The sequence below is a fragment of the Cimex lectularius genome, unplaced genomic scaffold, assembly GCF_000648675.2.
Source record: "Cimex lectularius strain Harlan isolate CLEC.00 unplaced genomic scaffold, Clec_2.1 scaffold48, whole genome shotgun sequence".
Classification (NCBI taxonomy): domain Eukaryota; kingdom Metazoa; phylum Arthropoda; class Insecta; order Hemiptera; family Cimicidae; genus Cimex; species Cimex lectularius.
The window spans coordinates 1,536,503-1,556,015 of NW_019392708.1; the positions used below are offsets into that span (position 1 = coordinate 1,536,503).

At 31.6% G+C, this 19,513-nt stretch overlaps 2 protein-coding genes and 1 long non-coding RNA gene across 10 annotated transcripts in view; 1 reads left to right on the plus strand and 2 right to left on the minus strand.

Moving 5' to 3' along the window:
- Positions 1 to 8,478, minus strand: part of LOC106672929 (multidrug resistance-associated protein 5-like) — a 29,166-nt gene extending 20,688 nt beyond the window's left edge. Inside the window, exons 1-9 of one of the 5 annotated variants that reach the window (XM_024226316.1) lie at positions 8,280 to 8,478; positions 2,776 to 2,917; positions 2,541 to 2,696; positions 2,305 to 2,469; positions 2,098 to 2,245; positions 1,872 to 2,014; positions 1,704 to 1,794; positions 762 to 935; positions 3 to 150 (exon numbers count right to left, since the gene is read on the minus strand). In XM_024226316.1, the coding sequence (XP_024082084.1) occupies positions 3 to 150; positions 762 to 935; positions 1,704 to 1,794; positions 1,872 to 2,014; positions 2,098 to 2,245; positions 2,305 to 2,469; positions 2,541 to 2,696; positions 2,776 to 2,888 (1,138 nt within the window). In that variant the 5' untranslated portion in view covers positions 2,889 to 2,917; positions 8,280 to 8,478. Of the gene's footprint in view, positions 1 to 2; positions 151 to 761; positions 936 to 1,703; positions 1,795 to 1,871; positions 2,015 to 2,097; positions 2,246 to 2,304; positions 2,470 to 2,540; positions 2,697 to 2,775; positions 2,918 to 7,989; positions 8,030 to 8,222; positions 8,242 to 8,268 lie in introns of those variants that run through there. The other 4 variants (XM_024226314.1, XM_024226315.1, XM_014404743.1 and 1 more) reach the window with 4 other exon arrangements.
- A 68-nt stretch (positions 8,479 to 8,546) lies between these two features.
- Positions 8,547 to 19,513, plus strand: part of LOC106672936 — a 53,053-nt gene continuing 42,086 nt past the window's right edge. Inside the window, exons 1-2 of the long non-coding RNA XR_001341322.2 lie at positions 8,547 to 8,633; positions 18,058 to 18,165. This is a non-coding gene — a long non-coding RNA (uncharacterized LOC106672936). The remainder of the gene's footprint in view (positions 8,634 to 18,057; positions 18,166 to 19,513) is intronic.
- Positions 12,789 to 19,513, minus strand: part of LOC106672930 (NADP-dependent malic enzyme) — a 46,507-nt gene continuing 39,782 nt past the window's right edge. For 2 of the 4 annotated variants that reach the window (XM_014404744.2, XM_014404746.2), the window contains 10 exons: positions 17,261 to 17,419; positions 16,361 to 16,542; positions 16,120 to 16,300; positions 15,933 to 16,061; positions 15,673 to 15,855; positions 15,391 to 15,616; positions 15,051 to 15,193; positions 14,799 to 14,969; positions 14,618 to 14,741; positions 12,789 to 13,010 (listed from right to left, as the gene is read on the minus strand). In XM_014404744.2, the coding sequence (XP_014260230.1) occupies positions 12,883 to 13,010; positions 14,618 to 14,741; positions 14,799 to 14,969; positions 15,051 to 15,193; positions 15,391 to 15,616; positions 15,673 to 15,855; positions 15,933 to 16,061; positions 16,120 to 16,300; positions 16,361 to 16,542; positions 17,261 to 17,419 (1,626 nt within the window). In that variant the 3' untranslated portion in view covers positions 12,789 to 12,882. Of the gene's footprint in view, positions 13,011 to 13,937; positions 14,263 to 14,617; positions 14,742 to 14,798; positions 14,970 to 15,050; positions 15,194 to 15,390; positions 15,617 to 15,672; positions 15,856 to 15,932; positions 16,062 to 16,119; positions 16,301 to 16,360; positions 16,543 to 17,260; positions 17,420 to 18,043; positions 18,068 to 19,513 lie in introns of those variants that run through there. The other 2 variants (XM_024226318.1, XM_014404745.2) reach the window with 2 other exon arrangements.

The window sequence follows — 19,513 nt, forward strand, 5'->3', positions numbered from 1 at the left end:
ACCATCAACGTTGTCTTTGAAAACATCATTCCAAGCATAAATCTTGACGAATTTCATTTGACTGAGCATATTTGTTATTGTTGAAATCCTTATGTCAGTCACCTTCAAACTGAGTGCTTTATAATGAGATGCCAACCTTGCTAGCCCATACTATAACAAGGTAATAATAAACAATTGTTTCATCTGTATATTCAATAACAAGGGGAGGGCTACGGATGTGGGAGCATAGATTTTTTTGTGATACTGTGCCAAAAAAAAAAATTAAACATGTGTCTGAGCATTCTTGCCAAAAGCCCTAGAAGCCAAGAGAGAGAGAAAAAAACCATTTTAGAAAATGTAGTCTTTTGTATTTGTAATATATGTTTGTACCTTTTTTGTGCATGCATTTTAAGGTTATCATATGTCAGTTGATTTTTTTTTTTTAAACAGGATATGAAAATACTTAGTAGTATTGCATTAGATGAGATTAGATATATAAAAAAGTTACAAAAACCAAAAGGTGTTTTCAGTAAAATAGGCCAAAAAAATTATTTTTGAAGAAAACCATTTTCAATGACAATAAAAATATAGACTTTTTTTGTGTGGATTTGCTATGAGAAATTTTTTTCTCGCAGATGTCAGATGTTCCACTTAAAACTACACCGAAACTGCTGTGGTCGCCGACACCCCTAATATTTTTTGACCTAGTATCACCAAATTTTTTTTATTGAAATCTGTGATCCCGTGCCCGTAGACTCCCCTTGTAAAAAACAATTAAATACCTGGATTGGATAGAATAAAAACATAACTAACAATCCAAAAACTGGCCATGGACCTAACATAAAAAACACATATCCAATTCCAAATAAAAGACTCACTGGACTAGAAACAATCATAGGTGCAAATAACAGTAAATCAAAAATTCGTTGTCCATCATTAGCAAACATATTGACAATCTGTAACAAGAGCATATTATTTATAATTAGATTTATATTGCATACTTCTTTTAATGTTACATTCGGGTGTAGCAAAACTCTGCGGTTTCTATGTACTATTTAATGACATTATTACATTTAAAATAATGATAGCTGTAGCTATTCTTCTACTATATAAATAATTTTGTAATTTTGGGGTAATTTGAAATATTAGGAGCTCTCCCACATTTTATAAGTGAATAAGGCTGGTTAAAAGTAGATGTATATATAATTAAAGATACATTGAATTGAATATAATTATAATCCAGTTTTAGAAGAGAAAAAAAATGTACAGGCTTTTGATACAATTAAATAGCTAGCAGTTTCTATTGAAGAAATAACTTTTCTTGAACCATTTAACAAATTAAAATTGAATTTGCACTATATTATCTCTGAGTTTGGTCAACCATTAATTTTGATTAAAATATTTGATGATTGTTGGACAAAAAACTATGTTAATTATTGAAAATACTATATCATTAATTGAATTATAAAATTTTACTTATTAAATACCTATTCTAATATAAACAGTTGGATTAATGAGTTTTATTTCATTATATCCACTGGCTAGGCTGGATTGTCCAACATTGCGTTGAGCAATAAAACAACATAAAGATTAGATAACACCATTTATTAAAGAATAGGATAAACTGCAATGACATTGTAAACTTGTGCAATTTCCATATTATTTTCGCTGCAATGTCGCAAGTTATTTAGCCGTAAATATTCAGTAACAAAAACAAAACTTACTTCACCGACGGTTTTGTTTTCCATACAGTAAACTCTTAGAATTTTTCTGTACAGCATTGCCAAAACAGCTGACCTCAATCTCATTGATGTCCTAAAATTTTTTGTTAAATTTGTACAATTTAATAACTGAATTAAGGGGCAAACATGTTGGACTTGATTAAGACATACCTATAATTCATTATCCAAGCAACTGAATAAATTATAACCCTGGTGATTTCAGTGATTCCAAGTAAAACTGTCCATTGCAAACCTTCCCAGTATGAAGCATCACTCGTTTCAGTAAATTCTAACAGGTATCTCATGAAAAATGCCTAATTAAAAAAAAAAAAAAAAAAAGAACTTAATAAGGTAATGATTAATTATAATAGATTTTAATCTTATTAATAATACTCACAACTGATATAAAATTAAGCGTAACATATAAAGTAAATAATAAGGCAGATATAATAATTCTTGTCCTAATAAACCTCCAAATGGCGTAGACAAGAGATGCACTTTGTGTACCTTTCTTTGTAACTTCTTCATTCCAAATAGTTTCTAATCTATTCAAAATTGTTTATGTAAGAAATATGGATTACAATAAAAAATGTTGCATAAATACCTTTGTACATTATATTCACAGGTGTCAAAAGGTGAAGGGTTAGGCACATCTTCAACTTTTAGAAGTCCTTTATGGAAGGCAAGTTTGAAATACTTTGTTAGCCACTTAATGGTTAAAAAACTCCAAAGACCTGCATTGTCTAATTCTAAAATGTTTTGCTCTTTCCTGTAGATAAAGTATTTTTTAAATCTGACACATAATGGAAAAATAAGAGAAAAAATTGATTAAAATATTACGTTGATTTTCGACGGACTGGAATGAGATTTTTTAGAGAAGGACGATATCTGGAGAACCCAGTAGATGGAATGTACTGTTTCGGAGTATCCCAAGGTCCTGATAAACCAGGATCTCCTTTTTTACGCTCCTTTGGATAATCATCTGGGGCGTCAAAGCTACGGAATTATTGATTAGAATGAACAAATTTTTAGAAAATAATGAAAATAAGGAAATTATTATATTTTAAAATATTACAATTCTTCTCCGTCATCTTCAAGGTAGATATCTTCCCATAAAGGTGTTGTTTGGTCAGACGATTCTGAGGGCTCTTGAGAAGACTCTCTCGGCTTATCGTTGTTTTCACTCATTGCAATTTGTCTACTCCATATAAAAAAAACTGGGAAATTTTTTTTCAATTAATTTTACTAATTAATAATAATTTTATCAATTAATTGCTGTTGTGTTCCTTGTTTAAATATTTTTTGTGTGTTTTATCAACACATGGAAAAACACTAGATATTTTAAAAATATTATCTTTATTTTCTTTATCTGAAAATCTTCAGTCACACAGATTTTGTTATAAATAACATTAAAGAAATATTTAGACAAAGTTTAAAAATAACACCTGCGAAGTTTTTTCTGTAAGTTTAATGATATCTGTTTCAATTAATAAGCAAAAATTGATTTTATAATATGAACAATAAAAACAAAAACCTAATTTGTGAAGACCACTTTCATAATTACTCTATTAAAAATGCTTTAGTGAAAATTTTTGCATATTTTCACAATTGATGCTTATGTTTGGTTGCTTCGCACAGAATATATAAAAAAAATTATATAATATTTAATCGATATAGAAGATTTATATAATATATATGATAAGGTATACTGTGCAGTTTTTATATTTTAAACTAATGAAGAAAAAATGCAAAAGATAAAAGAATCAAGATTAAGAATTTTTTAAAATGTATTTAACTTTAAAAAAAATTCCATCATGAGTTATGAAATCAACTAATTTCTTCTAATGTTCAAGCTACAAGATGTTACGTTAATGCTATTAAAAGAATTCTGCCTAAATTTAGTTTGCTCCTTCTGAACTGAAATATTTCTCAATGGCTTAGACACCAAATATTTGTTTGTAACCATTTTTGAAGATCTTGAGCACTTCTGTTAATTGAGATAATTTGATAACAAGGGAGGTGATTTATATTTCCTAAAGAGTAAACAGCGTGGAGTACAACAGTCACTCTGTTCAAATTACAAATTCAGTTCTTTTAATAATAAAGCAACTGTAGACAACAGTGACATTCTGGTTAATAATACAATTCTTAAGTAAGCAAACGTAAATAATACAATTTAATTGGCACAGGAGAATCACAGGAGAATAAGTGTTAACTCATAATAAATAATATTATATTATTATTATATAATAATAAATTTATTTATTTATTTTATTAATAAATATATTTATTTATTTATTTATTTTATTAATAAATATATTTGTTGTACTTGACTATAAAAATATTAGAAGGTAATCATAATGAAGTGTTTTTCTTTCTTTTGCAAATAAAAATAAATTATAATCTCTACAAAATACAGTTGCATGGACAACTGTCCATCTGCTTTCCTTTGTTTTATATAATTTTTTTTTAAATATTTCTATAAATATATATGTATTTTACATGGAAAATAAATCCTTAAGATATTTCATAAAATGTATTCCAATATAAAATCAATATTTTACTGTCTGGCATAAAATAAGAATTTTTTTTTACTTAAATGCCTGCAACATGTATTTCTAAAAACTCCAAACATGATATTCCACCAAAATAATACAATATCAGATATTGAACAAGTTGAAAGTGTACAAGTAACTGATGATTTGAATGATAACTTGGGAAGTATGACCATGAAACATTGAACCGAATTTTGGAATATAACTTTCCGAAAGTTTAAACAGTTTGAACACAGAAAACAATAAACATACAGTATCTCATATATTATTGTATGTACAGTTTTGAAAAAAAGGCTTAAAAAAATAAAATTTTAAGTGTCAAATGTTCAAGGTCCTTTGATGAATTTACAAGTTTTAAGTGTTAACAATTTTTTATCATATAACTACTTGCAATAAAACAACTCAAAAAATTATATTTGACTTAATTAACGTCATTTAAAATAATATGAGATACAAAATATATTAACCAATCATTAACTGATTTCTTAAATAATTCCTTTCATACAGGATGTCTTAACTTCCAACTACTCATACCCATTGTTCAGACAAGGTCATACCACTTTACAATACTTTTTTAAAAATTATCTTCAATTAAATTCCATAGGCTAGGGTGGGATTTGAACTGAGAACCGCTAGCATACAAAATACAGAAAATACGGGTCAGATGCATTAACAAATTTAAAGATGGGGGTTGTCTCATCATTGCCTATTTTTTTTCTTCTATAATAAACGAAAAATTGGCTCATTCCCTATTTCAAATAAAATACAAAAATCTAACTATAAATTTAAATAAAAGTTATAAAAAATTACAAGCCATCACTTTGTGCATAATTTGTTTTAAAAAGATACACTTAAGTTATTAATAGAAATAGATTTTTTTATTACAGTGGGTAATAACTACAAATATCAAAAAGAATACAAAATTTGATAACCAATGCATTATTTTATACATCATTATCAGTTATGGAAAATGTGGGATATTTAAGACTTTAAACTGTCATACTTCGACCAAACATTGATAGACTGTTTAAAAAAAATTACTTAGGGTTTATAAGGATTCTATGCTTTAAATGAATGCACAAAACTAGATATACATAAATAATATGTACATAAGTATAATATGTAAATAAGAATGTAATATTTCAAATATGTGTACAAAAACTTATATAGTCGGAATATCATGGTATGAAAATTTTAGAGATAACATGAACTTGGAAATGAGCATTAAGTATGAATTCATTTGCATAGAGTTATTAACAACCTTTGACATACTGAAAAAAATTAAGTTTTAACATTCTAAAAACCTTGCACAATAAAATTCTTGCACAATTTAAGAAAATGCAAGATAAGACATTTAGCTGACATACCTTGTACAGATTCTATGCTCTTAAATGAATGCAAGAAACTCGATATAATTATAATCAGTGTAATATTTAAATATAATATAATATCTCAATACACCCCAATTTAACGCACCACACATTTTATTTAGTATAAAATTAAATCCATTATCTAACTACATTAGTTACAGGTAATTAAGAGCTTTCATAGTCAAAATGCTTTGTAAATTTACTTTTGTACTGATTAATCCCATTTGCACATAAAGTAGCATTATTCCCTTCCATTCTGCTATGCCTAAAGATTGCTTCCAACTAGTATTTTTATTGTTTGATATTATTCTTACTATTAAACATTTTTCAATCACTCCAGTCAGTGTCAGGGTCACAACATTATTAGAGGGAGGATACAGCCAGAATTGCCAGGACACAGTGAAAATCACACTACAATAGGAAGGGTTCTTTGGCACTTCAGAGAAACAGGGCTTCTCACTAGAAAGCCAGGACAGGATTGACCTAGCCCTATAGATGAGAAAGGCAACAGATTCAGCCTTTAGCTCTATGAAACGGCAACATTACAGGGAATGGGATAAGAAATCTTATTAAACAAGCCTAATTTGTTTTGATTTCCTCCAGGACAGTAAGGAGAAGGCTTAATGAAAATAACCTCAGGGCCCGAAATTCGGCTCATGGATCTCTTTTTACCACACCTCAGAAAATGACCAGGCTTTAATTTGCACCAGACCATGTGAATTGGACATTGGAAGATTGGGAACATGTTCTTTTTACAGATGAGGTTAGAGTTGGCCTCAACTCTTCAAATGGGCATAATTTAATGTGGAGATGCTCAGTAGAAAACCCCATGCTGTATGGTTTCTCAAGTGGCATTCCACGGTGGGTCATTGATGTTCTGGGGTGGCATTTGCTTAGACGCCCACACCAAATCGGTTGTTGTGCGAGGAAGATCTCTAACTTCACGGCAAGACATAATCGATGAACATGTAGCCATTTGCCTCCGGTGACATTCTTACTAATGCAGGATAATGCCAGGCCCCATAGCACACATATTGCGGATGACTACCTGAATGAAGTTGGAATTGGTGTGCCAAGCTCGAAGTCCAGATCTGAACCAAATTGATCACATTTGGGACCAACTTAAGCGATGAGTACGATAAGACAACACCCTAGATAAGATGGATTGGCTGTTCTTGATGAATGGGAAAGAATTCTCATGGTTTTATCAGAAATCTTTTCCAAGGAATGCAAATGCGTCTAACAGATGTGGAAATACTACATACAGTCTAGAGGTGGAAATACTCTATATTAAAGGGGACAAAAAAGATTTTAAACTTTTTTTTTACTCAATAATTTTTTTGACAGTAATGTCTTTTTAAATATCTTATTTTTTTTACAACCAAACCTAATGTAAAATCCGAATAAACCTAAATAAATTAAAATTTAAGGGTGTTGCGTTAATTTTGTCCATCGGCGTTGATATAAATTAGTTTTGAAATAAGGCAACGATATGAAAATTTTAGTGATAACTTGGTAGTGAAAATAGTGAATTCATTCGCATATGACATACCTTGGTCATACTTTAAAAAAATTGAAAATTTCAGCAGTATTCAAATTATTTTTTTGACACGTATTTACTTTTTAAATACCTTATTTCTACAACCAAACCTATTTTTGGAATGTAAAATCCGAATAAACCTAAATAAATTAAAATCTAAGGGTGGTGCGTTAATTTTGTGTATTGGCGTAGATATAAATTAGTTTTGAAATAAGGCAACGATATGAAAATTTGAGTGAATGGTAGAGAAAATAGTGAATTCATTCGCATATGACATACCTTGGTCATACTTAAAAAAATTGAAAATTTCAGCAGTCTTCATATTATTTTTTAGACAGGTATTTACTTTTTAAATATCTTATTTTTACAACCAAACCTATTTTTGGAATGTAAAATCCGAATAAACCTAAATAAATTAAAATTTAAGGGTGGTGCGTTAATTTTGTGTATCGGCGTAGATATAAATTAGTTTTGAAATAAGGCAACGATATGAAAATTTGAGTGATAACTTGGTAGTGAAAATAGTGAATTCATTCGCATATGACATACTCGGTCATACTTCAAAAAAATTGAAAATTTCAGCAGTATTCAAATTATTTTTTTTAGAGGTAAAAATATTTTCTTTTTAAATATCTTATTTTTACAACCAAACCTATTTTTGGAATGCAAAATCCATATAAAACTAAATAAATTAAAATATAAGGATGATGCATTAATTTTGTCCATCCGTGTAGATATAAATTAGTTTTAAAATGTACAACGATATGAAAATTTGAGTGTTAACTTGGTAGTGAAAATAGTGAATTCATTCGTATATGACATACCTTGGACATACTTAAAAAAAATTGAAAATTTCAGCAGTCTTAGAAAATATATATTCTTGTCAAGAGCTTGTTAGAGCTAAAAATAAAACATGAGATGTCAGATATCACAAAACATTGGTGTTACAAAATTGAAATAATTCGACACTCGAATTTTTCGTTCGAGTTGTTTTTACTTTTAATTAACTTGGAATAGTTTCTATATAAAAATTAACAAAAGATGAATAACTACATACGCTTTACTTGGCTTATATACGTCACAGTTGAAAAAAAGAAACTCACAGAACACTCACTCGATTCAACCCAAATTCAGCCTTGCCGTTGAATACTCGAAACTCTCCCCAGATAACAACTAACGTCGGTGTAAAACTTCAAATTAATCGAACCGGAGGGAGAAGTTTCGGCCCCTCCAAACTGGCTAAACAAAAAGAAGCCAATTGGGATAGGAGGATGGAAAAAGAGCCGAACAGGAGAAAGCATATGACCTCACTGTCATATTCAGAAACGTCAAAGTGATCTCGGGTTCGGCTGGATTATAGGCTACAAGTTTGACGATAGCATATCAACAAGTTGGTCACCAATTGGAATTGTTCTCCTCACCCTGGTGGTAGAAAGGTTTATAAACGTAAAGGTGCTTAAAATAACAGGTGAGAAACTTTTTACTTGCCCTTTACAAACTTAAAACTTTATACACTGAGAGGCAAAAAAAGTGCCCTCCCTTAATATTTTTCATTATCTCTTAGACAAACCTCCATTGAATATTTGTTATTTTTAAAGGATTGTAGGTAAATAAAGCATATAAAATCTCCCACTTTGGTTTACGATTGAATTTTATGAATAAATCTTTGAATAGTCAATCTCTTCTTTGTTGGTTTTTCTGTAAAGCTTCTTTCTAACATTACGGTGATTAGATTTTTTTTTTTTTTTGAGGCTGTACCATTTTTAAGTTTCAAATTGTTTGAGTGATGGTTTTAAGTGATACAGATTCGGCTAGAATCGAAGTATTATCGTTAGATGGAAGAAGCCAAGTATATGTGGCCAGGGTGCTTAACATCCCCCATCATCTCCTATCTCAGAGCGAAGATGGTTTTAGTGTGTCTAATGTGACGGTAATGGCAATGGGGATGATCCCTAACACTAGGAATTGGGGTTTGTGCTCCCCAGGTACTGCAATCTTCTGGCTTATTGTACCTTCCTATTTCCCTAGTTCTTATGGATGTTATTTATTTTAAAGGCACAAATAAGGTTTTAACCCCCCTTACATATGCATATTTTAGAAACAAATTTAGTTTTATGAACATAGTAAAATAATAATAGTAGCAATAATATTTTTTTTTATTACATTTATTTGGTATTTACAACTACAAGTGATGTATTAAGTAAATATGTTCGTATATGTTGAATTATCATTTGAGGCTCTTGTAGGAGAAGTTGCCCAGTGGTAACACTCCTTCACACTGATATCTTGTTCAGTCTTCACACAATGAGAAGGTCTCGGGGCCACTTTCGCTTCAATCGTCTTGGAGGATTTTCAGGTAGGGTTGGAAGTGATAAATTTCGTACGAATAGATTACTGTGTGTGTTCAGTGATTGATGAAATTTTTTATATCGGGTTTTGATGAGTTCATGTACAAACGGGATGTGTAGGTCTTTATGGATAGTGTAATTTGAAACGTAAAAAGGAGCATTTATAATTTGACGGAGAATTTTAGATTGGATTGATTGGAGACGCTGGGAATTGGAATCCTTGGTTGAGCCCCACACTTCACAACCGTACGCCCAGAGAGGTCTAATCATTGTCTTGTAAATTAAAAGTTTATTTTCAAGGTCTAATTTTGATCGTGAGTCGAGTAGTCTTTTTAACAATTTATAACGTCGGTTCGTTTGCTGTCTTTTCAGTCTTGTATGGGGATTCCAAGTCAGTCGTTTATCCATGAAAAGTCCAAGATAACGCACAAGGTCAGTGGTAGGCAGTGGAATTCCATTTATATTCACTGCAGGACAGACATTGTTACGTAAGGTAAAATTGATCTGTATGCTTTTTGTTAGGTTTACCTTTATTCTCCACTTTGTGAACCATAGTGTTAATTCATTCAGTAATCAAGTACAGTTGTAAGTGTTGAGTGTTAATTGAGGGGTCCGAATTGCGTGTAAGAATCGCTGTATCATCAGCGAATGTGTGTGTCGAAATGTTAACATGTGTAGGAATATCTGCAGTGTATACGGAAAATAGAAAAGGGCCAAGTATGCTTCCCTGAGGAACACCCGCCCTTATGCGTATATAAGGTGATAATTCAGTTCCCTGACGGACTCGACAAAATCTATCCGTCAGATATGCAATAATATATTTTTTAAAATCTTAATTATTTACAATCAAATGATAAAACCACATTACAAAAGAAAATCAGAAAGAGTAGTAAAAGAAAACGGGAAAAAGAAAAGGAAATGAATTATATCATTGTTAAAAACATAGACACCTTGGTCAGAAAACAAACCAGTGAGGATGGGTGTTAAATTAGAAAATTTAATTTCACTGGTAGCTTCAAATTGTTTACAGTATGAATGGTTTATGGAGGTGGATAAGTATCTATCCGTTAAATAGCTTTGTATCCGTGACAAGTGAGGTTGCCCTATTCCATAAAACATGAGTTTAGAGACAAAACGCATTACATTAACTAGACCAAATGTTTTGGCAATCTGTGTATACTGTATGCTAGGAAGCAAGGTTTGTGCTCCCCAGGTACTACAGCTTTCTGGCTTCCTAGTTCCCAGTTCAGCGCAATAGGACTCAATGCTCCTTCTCAGATGTATTAGATCATTGTCTGATGCTGCTACAATTTCATTCCCTACGTTTGTTCTATATGTTAGGTTAAATCTTCATTAAGCTGTTGTTTCGCATTCGAAGATGATACGGGTGGCTGTTTCCTCCTCCTCATTGGACAATCTGCAGATGGGATTTTCATTGTTTATGCCCATCTGTTCTCAAATCTCATTTCTCCCAGACTCAGATCCCAGTGTCTTTCAAATGTACTCTGTAATTAACATTTTACTACTGTTGAGATCACGGAACAACTTCAACAAATTAGAAATGTAAATGCCAGTTTTCACACTATAAGGCAAAAACTTTCAGAAGATGGATTGCGTGCAAGAAGGCCTGACAATGGTCCAGATCTTGTGACAAGGCACATAACAGGACGGATAAATTTTGCAAGATCATGCAGCAATTGGTCTGAGTCAAGGTTTTAGTTTGAGGTCTTCTAACAGCCGAGAAAGGGTATGGAGAAGAACAGGAGAGGATATATCCCTGCAACATTTTCACTAGAGAGCACACGGAGAAGCTATGGAAGTGGTGGTGAATGGTTTGAACAGGCATTTCTACGCAGGGTCCAAAAACTTGATCTTCATCGAGGGATTCCTAACAGCTGGGTGATACATTGAGGGATGGTTAGGAAAGAACCATAATTTGAAGAAATGTGTGGTGATTAGTGACCGTTAATCGATATTTATTTAGAAATCGTGAGATGCGGTCGGTGTGATGTAGGTTTCAGAAAAACATTTTCTTTATCGTGCCAACATTTCAATCTTTATTGAGATCATCTTCAGGGCTCAATAAAGATCGAAACGTTGGCACGATAAAGAAAATGTTTTTCTGAAACCTACATAATTTAAAGATGTGTTATCAGATGAATTTTTCCTTATTTACCACTAATTGGCAATTTTATTTGTATATATGACAATGCAAGGCCCCACATAGTTGATGACTACTTTGAACAGCTTCAAGTTAATCCTTGCAGTGGCCAGCATGTATTTCTGACTTAAACCATGTTGAAAACTTTCGGTCGAGTTGTCAAAGATGGTAAAAAGTCGCTCAAGGAGGCGTCGGTGGCCACAATGGTTTAGCCGTTGACACGGCGCTCATCACTGTAAGGTGAAGGTCCCGGGTTCGAATCCAGCAGCCCTGCATTGCCCTGGGCTGTTTTTCAAAAACACCGGCACCCTGAGGGTTTAAAAAAAAAAAAAAAAAAAAAAAAAAGTCGCTCAGTGATGCAGGAATTAAGAATGGCCCTGCGAACAGTATGAAGGAATATGAAAATAGTAGTTATTATTACTATAGAAATAGAGTAGGAATAATGTGAGAATTTCGTGACACCCAATGGGTTGTTAAACCCTCCTGTATGACAGGAATTACATTTTACTTTATTTTATTTTCTGTTTTTTATTGATTTTTTTTTATATTATCTTTTTATATTCTTGGGTTGAATTGTCATCAATGAGTATTTAAGGAAAAAAGTAGAAAGATAATTTTCTGGGGAAAAAGTAAAAAAGAAAAGAACAAACGAAAACAATTTTTATTTTCAAATAATTATATAATAGTAATAAATTTATAAATATGATATTTATAAATATATTTGTAAGATTGTTAAAAAATGGCTTTATGCTTTTCCATATTAGCTGAAGTATGATAAAATAATTATTACAATATATTTTTGGGCGAGGGGAAAAAGATTCCTGGGCTCCTCAGCCATGTCATTGGGATCGGTGACGAGGGCTTACGGGCTACAATTGGCCACCGTGGTCCCTGAAGTAATTATTTGAAACCAACCTCTTTTTTCTTCTCTGCTTAATTAAATGTAGTTAAAAACAAAGAAAATAACATAATGGTGCAGAAGTATCATGGACAATGATAATAAGGATTATATTTAATAAAATATTATGAAAATATTTTTGTAAACATAGTTGTTTTAATCAGTCATGCAGAAATAATTAAATAAGACCTTTTTGATTTATGTTGTATTACAACATTTCTTCTTTCTTTTAGGGGTGACAAAAACCTGATCTCAAGGAGGAATATTAGTTGTTTTTCATTGTAGCAATAGTTAATTTGTTCCGGAAAGCTCAATTACGTACTTTATCTTCAGGCCAATCGTACGATTTTGGAAGTGAGCTACAATAACCAGTATCATACTGTAAACTTTGTATGTAACTTTTTACATTCTTGGGCCTAGGATAAACACTTGCAAAACCTGCAAAAACAAAAATAACTTATACATTCATTGTAATATGGATGGAATTGTTTATAAAGATGTTTATCAAAGATTTTAAAGCATATCTAATTCTAGTTTAAGCATTATAAGAAAAATTTGACTATGCATTAAAAAAAGAAAAGTATTTACTGTACAAAAGGTAGGCAAGGTACAAAGTTTAGGACCTAAGAATAAAGAAAAAGAAATTTCAAATAAAATCAAAGCATACCTTTCAATCTTTCCTTACACGTACAAATTGTAAAAACAGAAAAAAATGCTGCTGATAAGCTTGAGCTTGTTTGTCAGAATAAGCAGCCCTGATGCAAATATTTGTACTTTTATGTATTATAGTAACTATACTAGTCATAAGTAGATGAAAGAGACCAATGGTTTCTTTGGAAATATAGATAACAATTGAGAAAATAATAAAAGAGAATTGTTTTTCCCATTTGAAAAAAAACTTACCTTAGAACAAAACAGTAAAAATGTTGAGTAATAATATAATACTTACAAAAATAACCTTTATCTATGTATAAAACTGAAATACAATTTGTTCCAATATAAATGCTATACTAATCATGCTAAATTAAAAACTAGAAGTGATGGGTTAAAGTTTTAAAAAATAATAACATTTAAAATTAAATTTGTGTATTTAATAATTTAAAAAATGAACATGTACAAAATTATTAAAGTTCGTATGATAAAAATTAAAAAACATTGTAAAATTAATTTTGAATTATTAAAATAAATCTATACATTGAACATTAACAATATAAATCAATAAATATAATACATAATATTTGTCAGTACACATTTCACATAAAATAATACTTATATAATTTATCCAACCCAGTTTATATTTTAAACTTACAATTAATTACTAATTATAATTATTGTGAATGATTTGCAGGAATGCAATATTTAAAATTTTTCAGTGTGAAAAACTGTAACTATAATCCCTCCACTTTGTTAAGTTATGTGTAAATAGTTGATTTTCTAAAAAAAATATTAATTGCCTTGTTTTAACTATTCGTTGATAAGGTTTATAATATTTTCTGTGATAAAAAAACAAAATCAATCAGAGTGAATTGCTTTTGATGCGGGAACATTCAGCCATTTTATCTAATAATTTATAACTTCTGGTCGGGCCATGAATATTCGTGGGGGGTCGATGGTGAGTAAAGAACATCGTACAACTGTTCTTTGACAAACTGTTCTTTGTTATCTGGTTCAGGGTAATAGCTTGCTAGACCTAAAACAAAAACTTCAGTCTTAGTTCAATAAGTCACAAATTTTTTTGCCTCCTTTTATTAATTTTCTCACATGTCTTGCAGATTGTTTTGAAAATAAAAACTGGATTTTTCTTGGCTTCTTTATAATTTATTCATTTTTTAAATTATTTTGTATGTCATGAGTAGTGGAAAAAAGAAAAGAAAAAAGCTAACATGCATATTACTTATTTTATAATTAGTAACTACTTTTACTTGTCAATAACAGTCAGTTTAATAACTATGCTCTGCATTAACTAAAATATCTTAATAAACAGTAATATTAAAAAAAAAACAAAAAAAAACAGTATTTAGTAATAAGTGAACAATTATACTAACCATTTTCATAAGCATATTCTGCAATTTTAGTGGCAATAATCAATGAACAGTGCTGGATTGTTCGAAGGGGTGGGTATAAACTGCCTTTTGCCAGATCTTGATCAGTCACCATTTCAGCCAATATCTGAAAAATTCATCGTTCATAACAACAATCGTTATTTTACAAACTGTACAAAATTACCTTGGCCGACAGTAAGAAAATGTCCTCGTTTATTGTCTTTACTCCAGCACAAATCACACCAAGGGATATTCCAGGGAAAATGTAAGAATTGTTTCCTTGACCTGGATAATGTGTCTTTCCTTCATATGTGAATGGTGGGAATGGTGATCCAGATGCAAAGTAACAACGACCCTAAAATTAAATCATTTCTATATTTAAACCTTTCCCTCTTATAAATTAAAAAAATAAAATAAAATAAAATAAAAAACTAGCCTGGGTGTATGTATAGGCATTTTCTGCTGTACATTCTGCTTTGCTTGTTGGATTGCTTAGAGCAAATATTATTGGGGTTTTGTTAAATTCTCCCATTAATGTGAGGATTTCATTTGTAAAAGCTCCCCCAACAGCCGCAGCACCTGTAAGAATACATTTTGATAAATTTCAACATATAAACTCATTGTAGTTATATATGATCAGCTTATCCTAGCTGGGTTTTTCTGTCAAACGTATCATTATCTTTAGATCCACCACTGAAGATGGAAAACAAAAACAACCAGAATAAGCCTGGATCATCCAGTATGTACAAGCTGAACAATTTTAAGTTATAAATTACCAATCAGTATTGAGGGTTTTATTGTTTGAACGACCTCTTTCAAGCTGTTAATTGGTGGATGACTATGGGCAAATTTCATTTTATGCTCAGACAAACCACCTGCTGGTCTGTTTTGGACAATAAGACCTTTTGAGTCAACAAGCCAGATTTTTAATCTAGCTTCTTCTTCCGGAACTCCTTCACCCACCATTGCTTTCACACATAACTCTGCAATCCCTAAAGCTGCCTAAAATATTTCTTGGCTAATATAAGAAAAAATCGACTATAATTTGTATCTATTACTTCTCCAGCGCCTTGAAACACAATCTTGTTATCAGAAAGCTTGGTGTCTGTAGCTCTAAGAGATGCAAAAACACCGGCGACAGCAACTGCTGCTGTCCCTTGGATATCATCATTGAAGGTGCAATAATGATCCCTGTATTTACTCAGCAAACGGAATGCATTGCTGTTTCCAAAATCCTCAAACTGAAATTGAAAAGCAGCATTTAAATTTATAAGAAATTGGGACATTTTAACAATTTAATAAATGTTTCTGAAAGTACCTGAATCAAAACGTTTTGCCCAAAACGCTTTACTGCTGCTTTCATGAACTCCTCAATGAAATCATCATATTCAGGGCCAGTAATTCGTTTTTGCCTCAAACCTATATAAAATTTGTCATCCAAAAGTTGCTGCAAAAATGAGATTGTATTATTAATTATGTATATATATGTACATTGAAAAACAAACCTGGTTATTTGTTCCAACATCTAAAGTGATTGGCAGACAATATTTAGGGTCAATAAAAGCCAGGGCAGTGTACAAAGCCAATTTTCCAACTGGAATGCCCATACCGTAGGCTCCCAAATCTCCTAATCCCAATATCCTTTCTCCATCGGTAACGACAATGGCTCTCACATCTCGTTCAGGCCTAAATAAATTAAATAATATATGAGCTGAGTTTTGTATTTGCGGGATTTGATTTAATTACCAGTTTTTGAGAACTTCGTATACATTTCCTTTGTCATGGATCGAAATGAAAAGCCCTTTGGGTTTCCTTAAGACCAACCCATAAGTCTGGCAGGCCAGACCAACTGTGGGTGTGTATACATATGGCATTATATCCTCGACATTTTCGCTTAAAAATCTGTAAAACAGCTTTTCATTTCGTTCCTGAAAACCAAATTTAATAGTTAAGTATACTGAAGAAAATATTTCATCAAATTATTTATGATAATAAAATTTAAAACTTGAATTTGATCATTGAATACAATGACAAAAAATTAAGGGGGTCAATGAATCAATATTTTGTTCACATTATTAATTAATTCTTGATGATTTTAAATGGCTTGAAACTAATAGTAATGCTCCTCTGCATGAAATAATTTTTATGCCTGAAATGTTTGCTCACTTTTTTTGAAACTTGTTAAATGAGGCAAAGACCAACTTAATATTAGGCAACACATACTTTCCACACATTAAAATAAGTCTTCACAAACTTAATTAAACAGGAATTCTAGATGAGACCAGGTTTTATATACAACAATCAGGCCAAAAATATTGTTTTTTAAATTATTTACATACATACAATATGCCTGAATTTCATTTTTCGCAAATTTCTCAAAATAAAATTAATTTTTTAAGTCAAATTATAAAACAAATATATTGGTAAAGAACTGTTCATTGGCAATAGTTTGTATAGTTGAAATTTATATTGAAATGTCACAGGGATATGATTAAAACAGAAATATAATCAAATCCTCAAAATAATTGATCAATTCTTAATAACTTTTGTGCATTGATCAATTTTGTTGATTGGTAGATTCTTAAAAAATTTAGTTAACCGTGCGACATGTACAATATGATAAAGTTTTTTAAAAGAGATGCATACAAGCAAACCCATCAGGTATGTATATTTGTTGATCGGCTCGGTGTAGCGATCAACACTGATCCTTACAAGCTCTAGTTGGGTCTCTTGTGATCTGACACATGGTGGCAAAAGCCCATGGATTCCTAGGCTCTGCCTCTCTTTCAGACTGAATGCCATCCCCTGAAACAAAATATTTTATTTTTATTTTCTGAGTTTATCTGGTCAGTATTGGGTAATAAGCTACGTATATTTAATAATTCTACTTATTTTGGGTATGGAGGGTAACGAAAAGGTGAACAAGGTCCGTGGGCATTAAAAATTGCAATAAACAACATAATTAAAAAGAAATGGGACTATTGGTGGGTTGGATCAGCAGAGAAGCTATCAAGAGCTTGGTCAATAGGTGGCCCTCCATGAATCTAAGTTGAACTCAACATACTCGTTAGACTAATAACAGGCCACTTACTTTTGGGCCAAATATTGCATGTGTGGTCAGCATGTGGAGCATGTTGCTCAACTGCCCCACATAAATTAAGGAACTCCTTGGCTCCATATATAGAGCAAATAGAAATGTCACCCGATAAGATAATTGTGCTTATGCACAGCAACAAGATTTGGGCCCTTTAGAAAAAGCAATAATTTTACTTTTAGAAGGAACAGGGCTGTTTTATTGTATATAGGTCTTTATAGATACCTTGTTGTGATACCTTTTATGTAAATTTGTGAATAAATTTTTTAATAAATAGTGTTATGTAAACTGGAAAGAATATATTTAATAGTGTATAAGTGTTTATATTTACGAACTGTATGCATTGTAGGGTGAAAAGACCTAGCTGATGAAAGCCCTTAGTGCTTAACCTCAACAGCAGGATGGATAAGAATGAGTCTGATCCCAAGCCAGATCAAAATCCAAAGCGGGGGATTATGTACGTATTACTTTTGTTTTTATTTATTTTATATGTTTAGATTGAATGGATTTAGGAGCCTGAATGTGTAGTGTGAGCAAGCAGATGATCCCATAGACTCAATCATCATTCCCATAGATTCATCACTCATCAAAGTTCGTTGCAATTAACACAATACTGTTGTCATGCCAACATAAATTCCTGTAAAAAAACATAACAAAAGGGGTTTGTGGACAGGCCGTTGAAACGGCACGGTTTCCCAATTTATTTCGCTTGGCATCATATGGATTCGTGTACTTGACCAATACGCGACTGCTTCTTCATCCACAAAATCCCAGTCTGTGGGCGTATTTTTCTGGTGATGGATTGCACGATGCCATTTAACCCTATTGTCAGATCTGTTGAGTTCTTCCTGTACCTTCTTCCAGTCACAAATTCTCTTTTCCTTCTTAAATGATTTATTGATTTTTAGCAGGTGGTAAGGATGTTTGTTTCTTAGCAGGAGGAGGAAACGGGGTTCGTATTCTGAGATTTCTCTTTCTGTTAGGAGGAGATTAACTTCAAATTGGCTGAGGCTCTATTTGGCGAGAGTTTTCTGTAGGCTGGAACTGGATGAAACTTGTAGATGGGAGAGGATTTGGTTGGTCAGTGACAGCCAAAGTATTTGAACGAGCATGTAAACATTCGACGTGCTGATTTCTAATGAGAATCTCAGCTTTAAACTGGCTGCCCGGAAGATTTTTTTGTTAGATTGTCATCAGCTCCAGAATCTTCCGTCATTGCAATTACATCCTCGTTATAATTCATAGGGGGCAAAATGCCACCGCTTAAACCCTCTGGAATTTCATAATCCTCATTGTTTATAAAATATCAATACATTAAGAGTCAATTTTTTCCGAGGTAAAAAGCAAATAAAAATAAGGAAAAAAGAAAGACTCCCGAAAATGAGGAACATAACTTAGATACCATTTAGATACCATATCACCTTGACGCACTCGTGCAAGGACCTCGGCCATTTTGGAATTAGGTCAATTCAGATAACAAAATAATTGCTAAAAATTTTTAGCTAAATTATTCAAAAAGGTGTTTCAATGATAAAATGACGAATAGTCGTAGGTATAAATTGATTACACAAGGTCGGGTAGTTCATCCATCGGTGACGAAAAGTATTTCTTCTTATTATTTGGCTCGAGAAAGTAAACAATAAATACAGGCACGGTGACTATCAACTATAAATTCAAGGTCCCAAAGAAGGATTATAAAACGTTGTTTCCTGGGTAACCCTGAAAGTTCTACATACATCTTTAAAGTAAGTACGTTCACTAACCCATTAGATACACTGGCAAAAAAATTCACCCAATTGATTTTT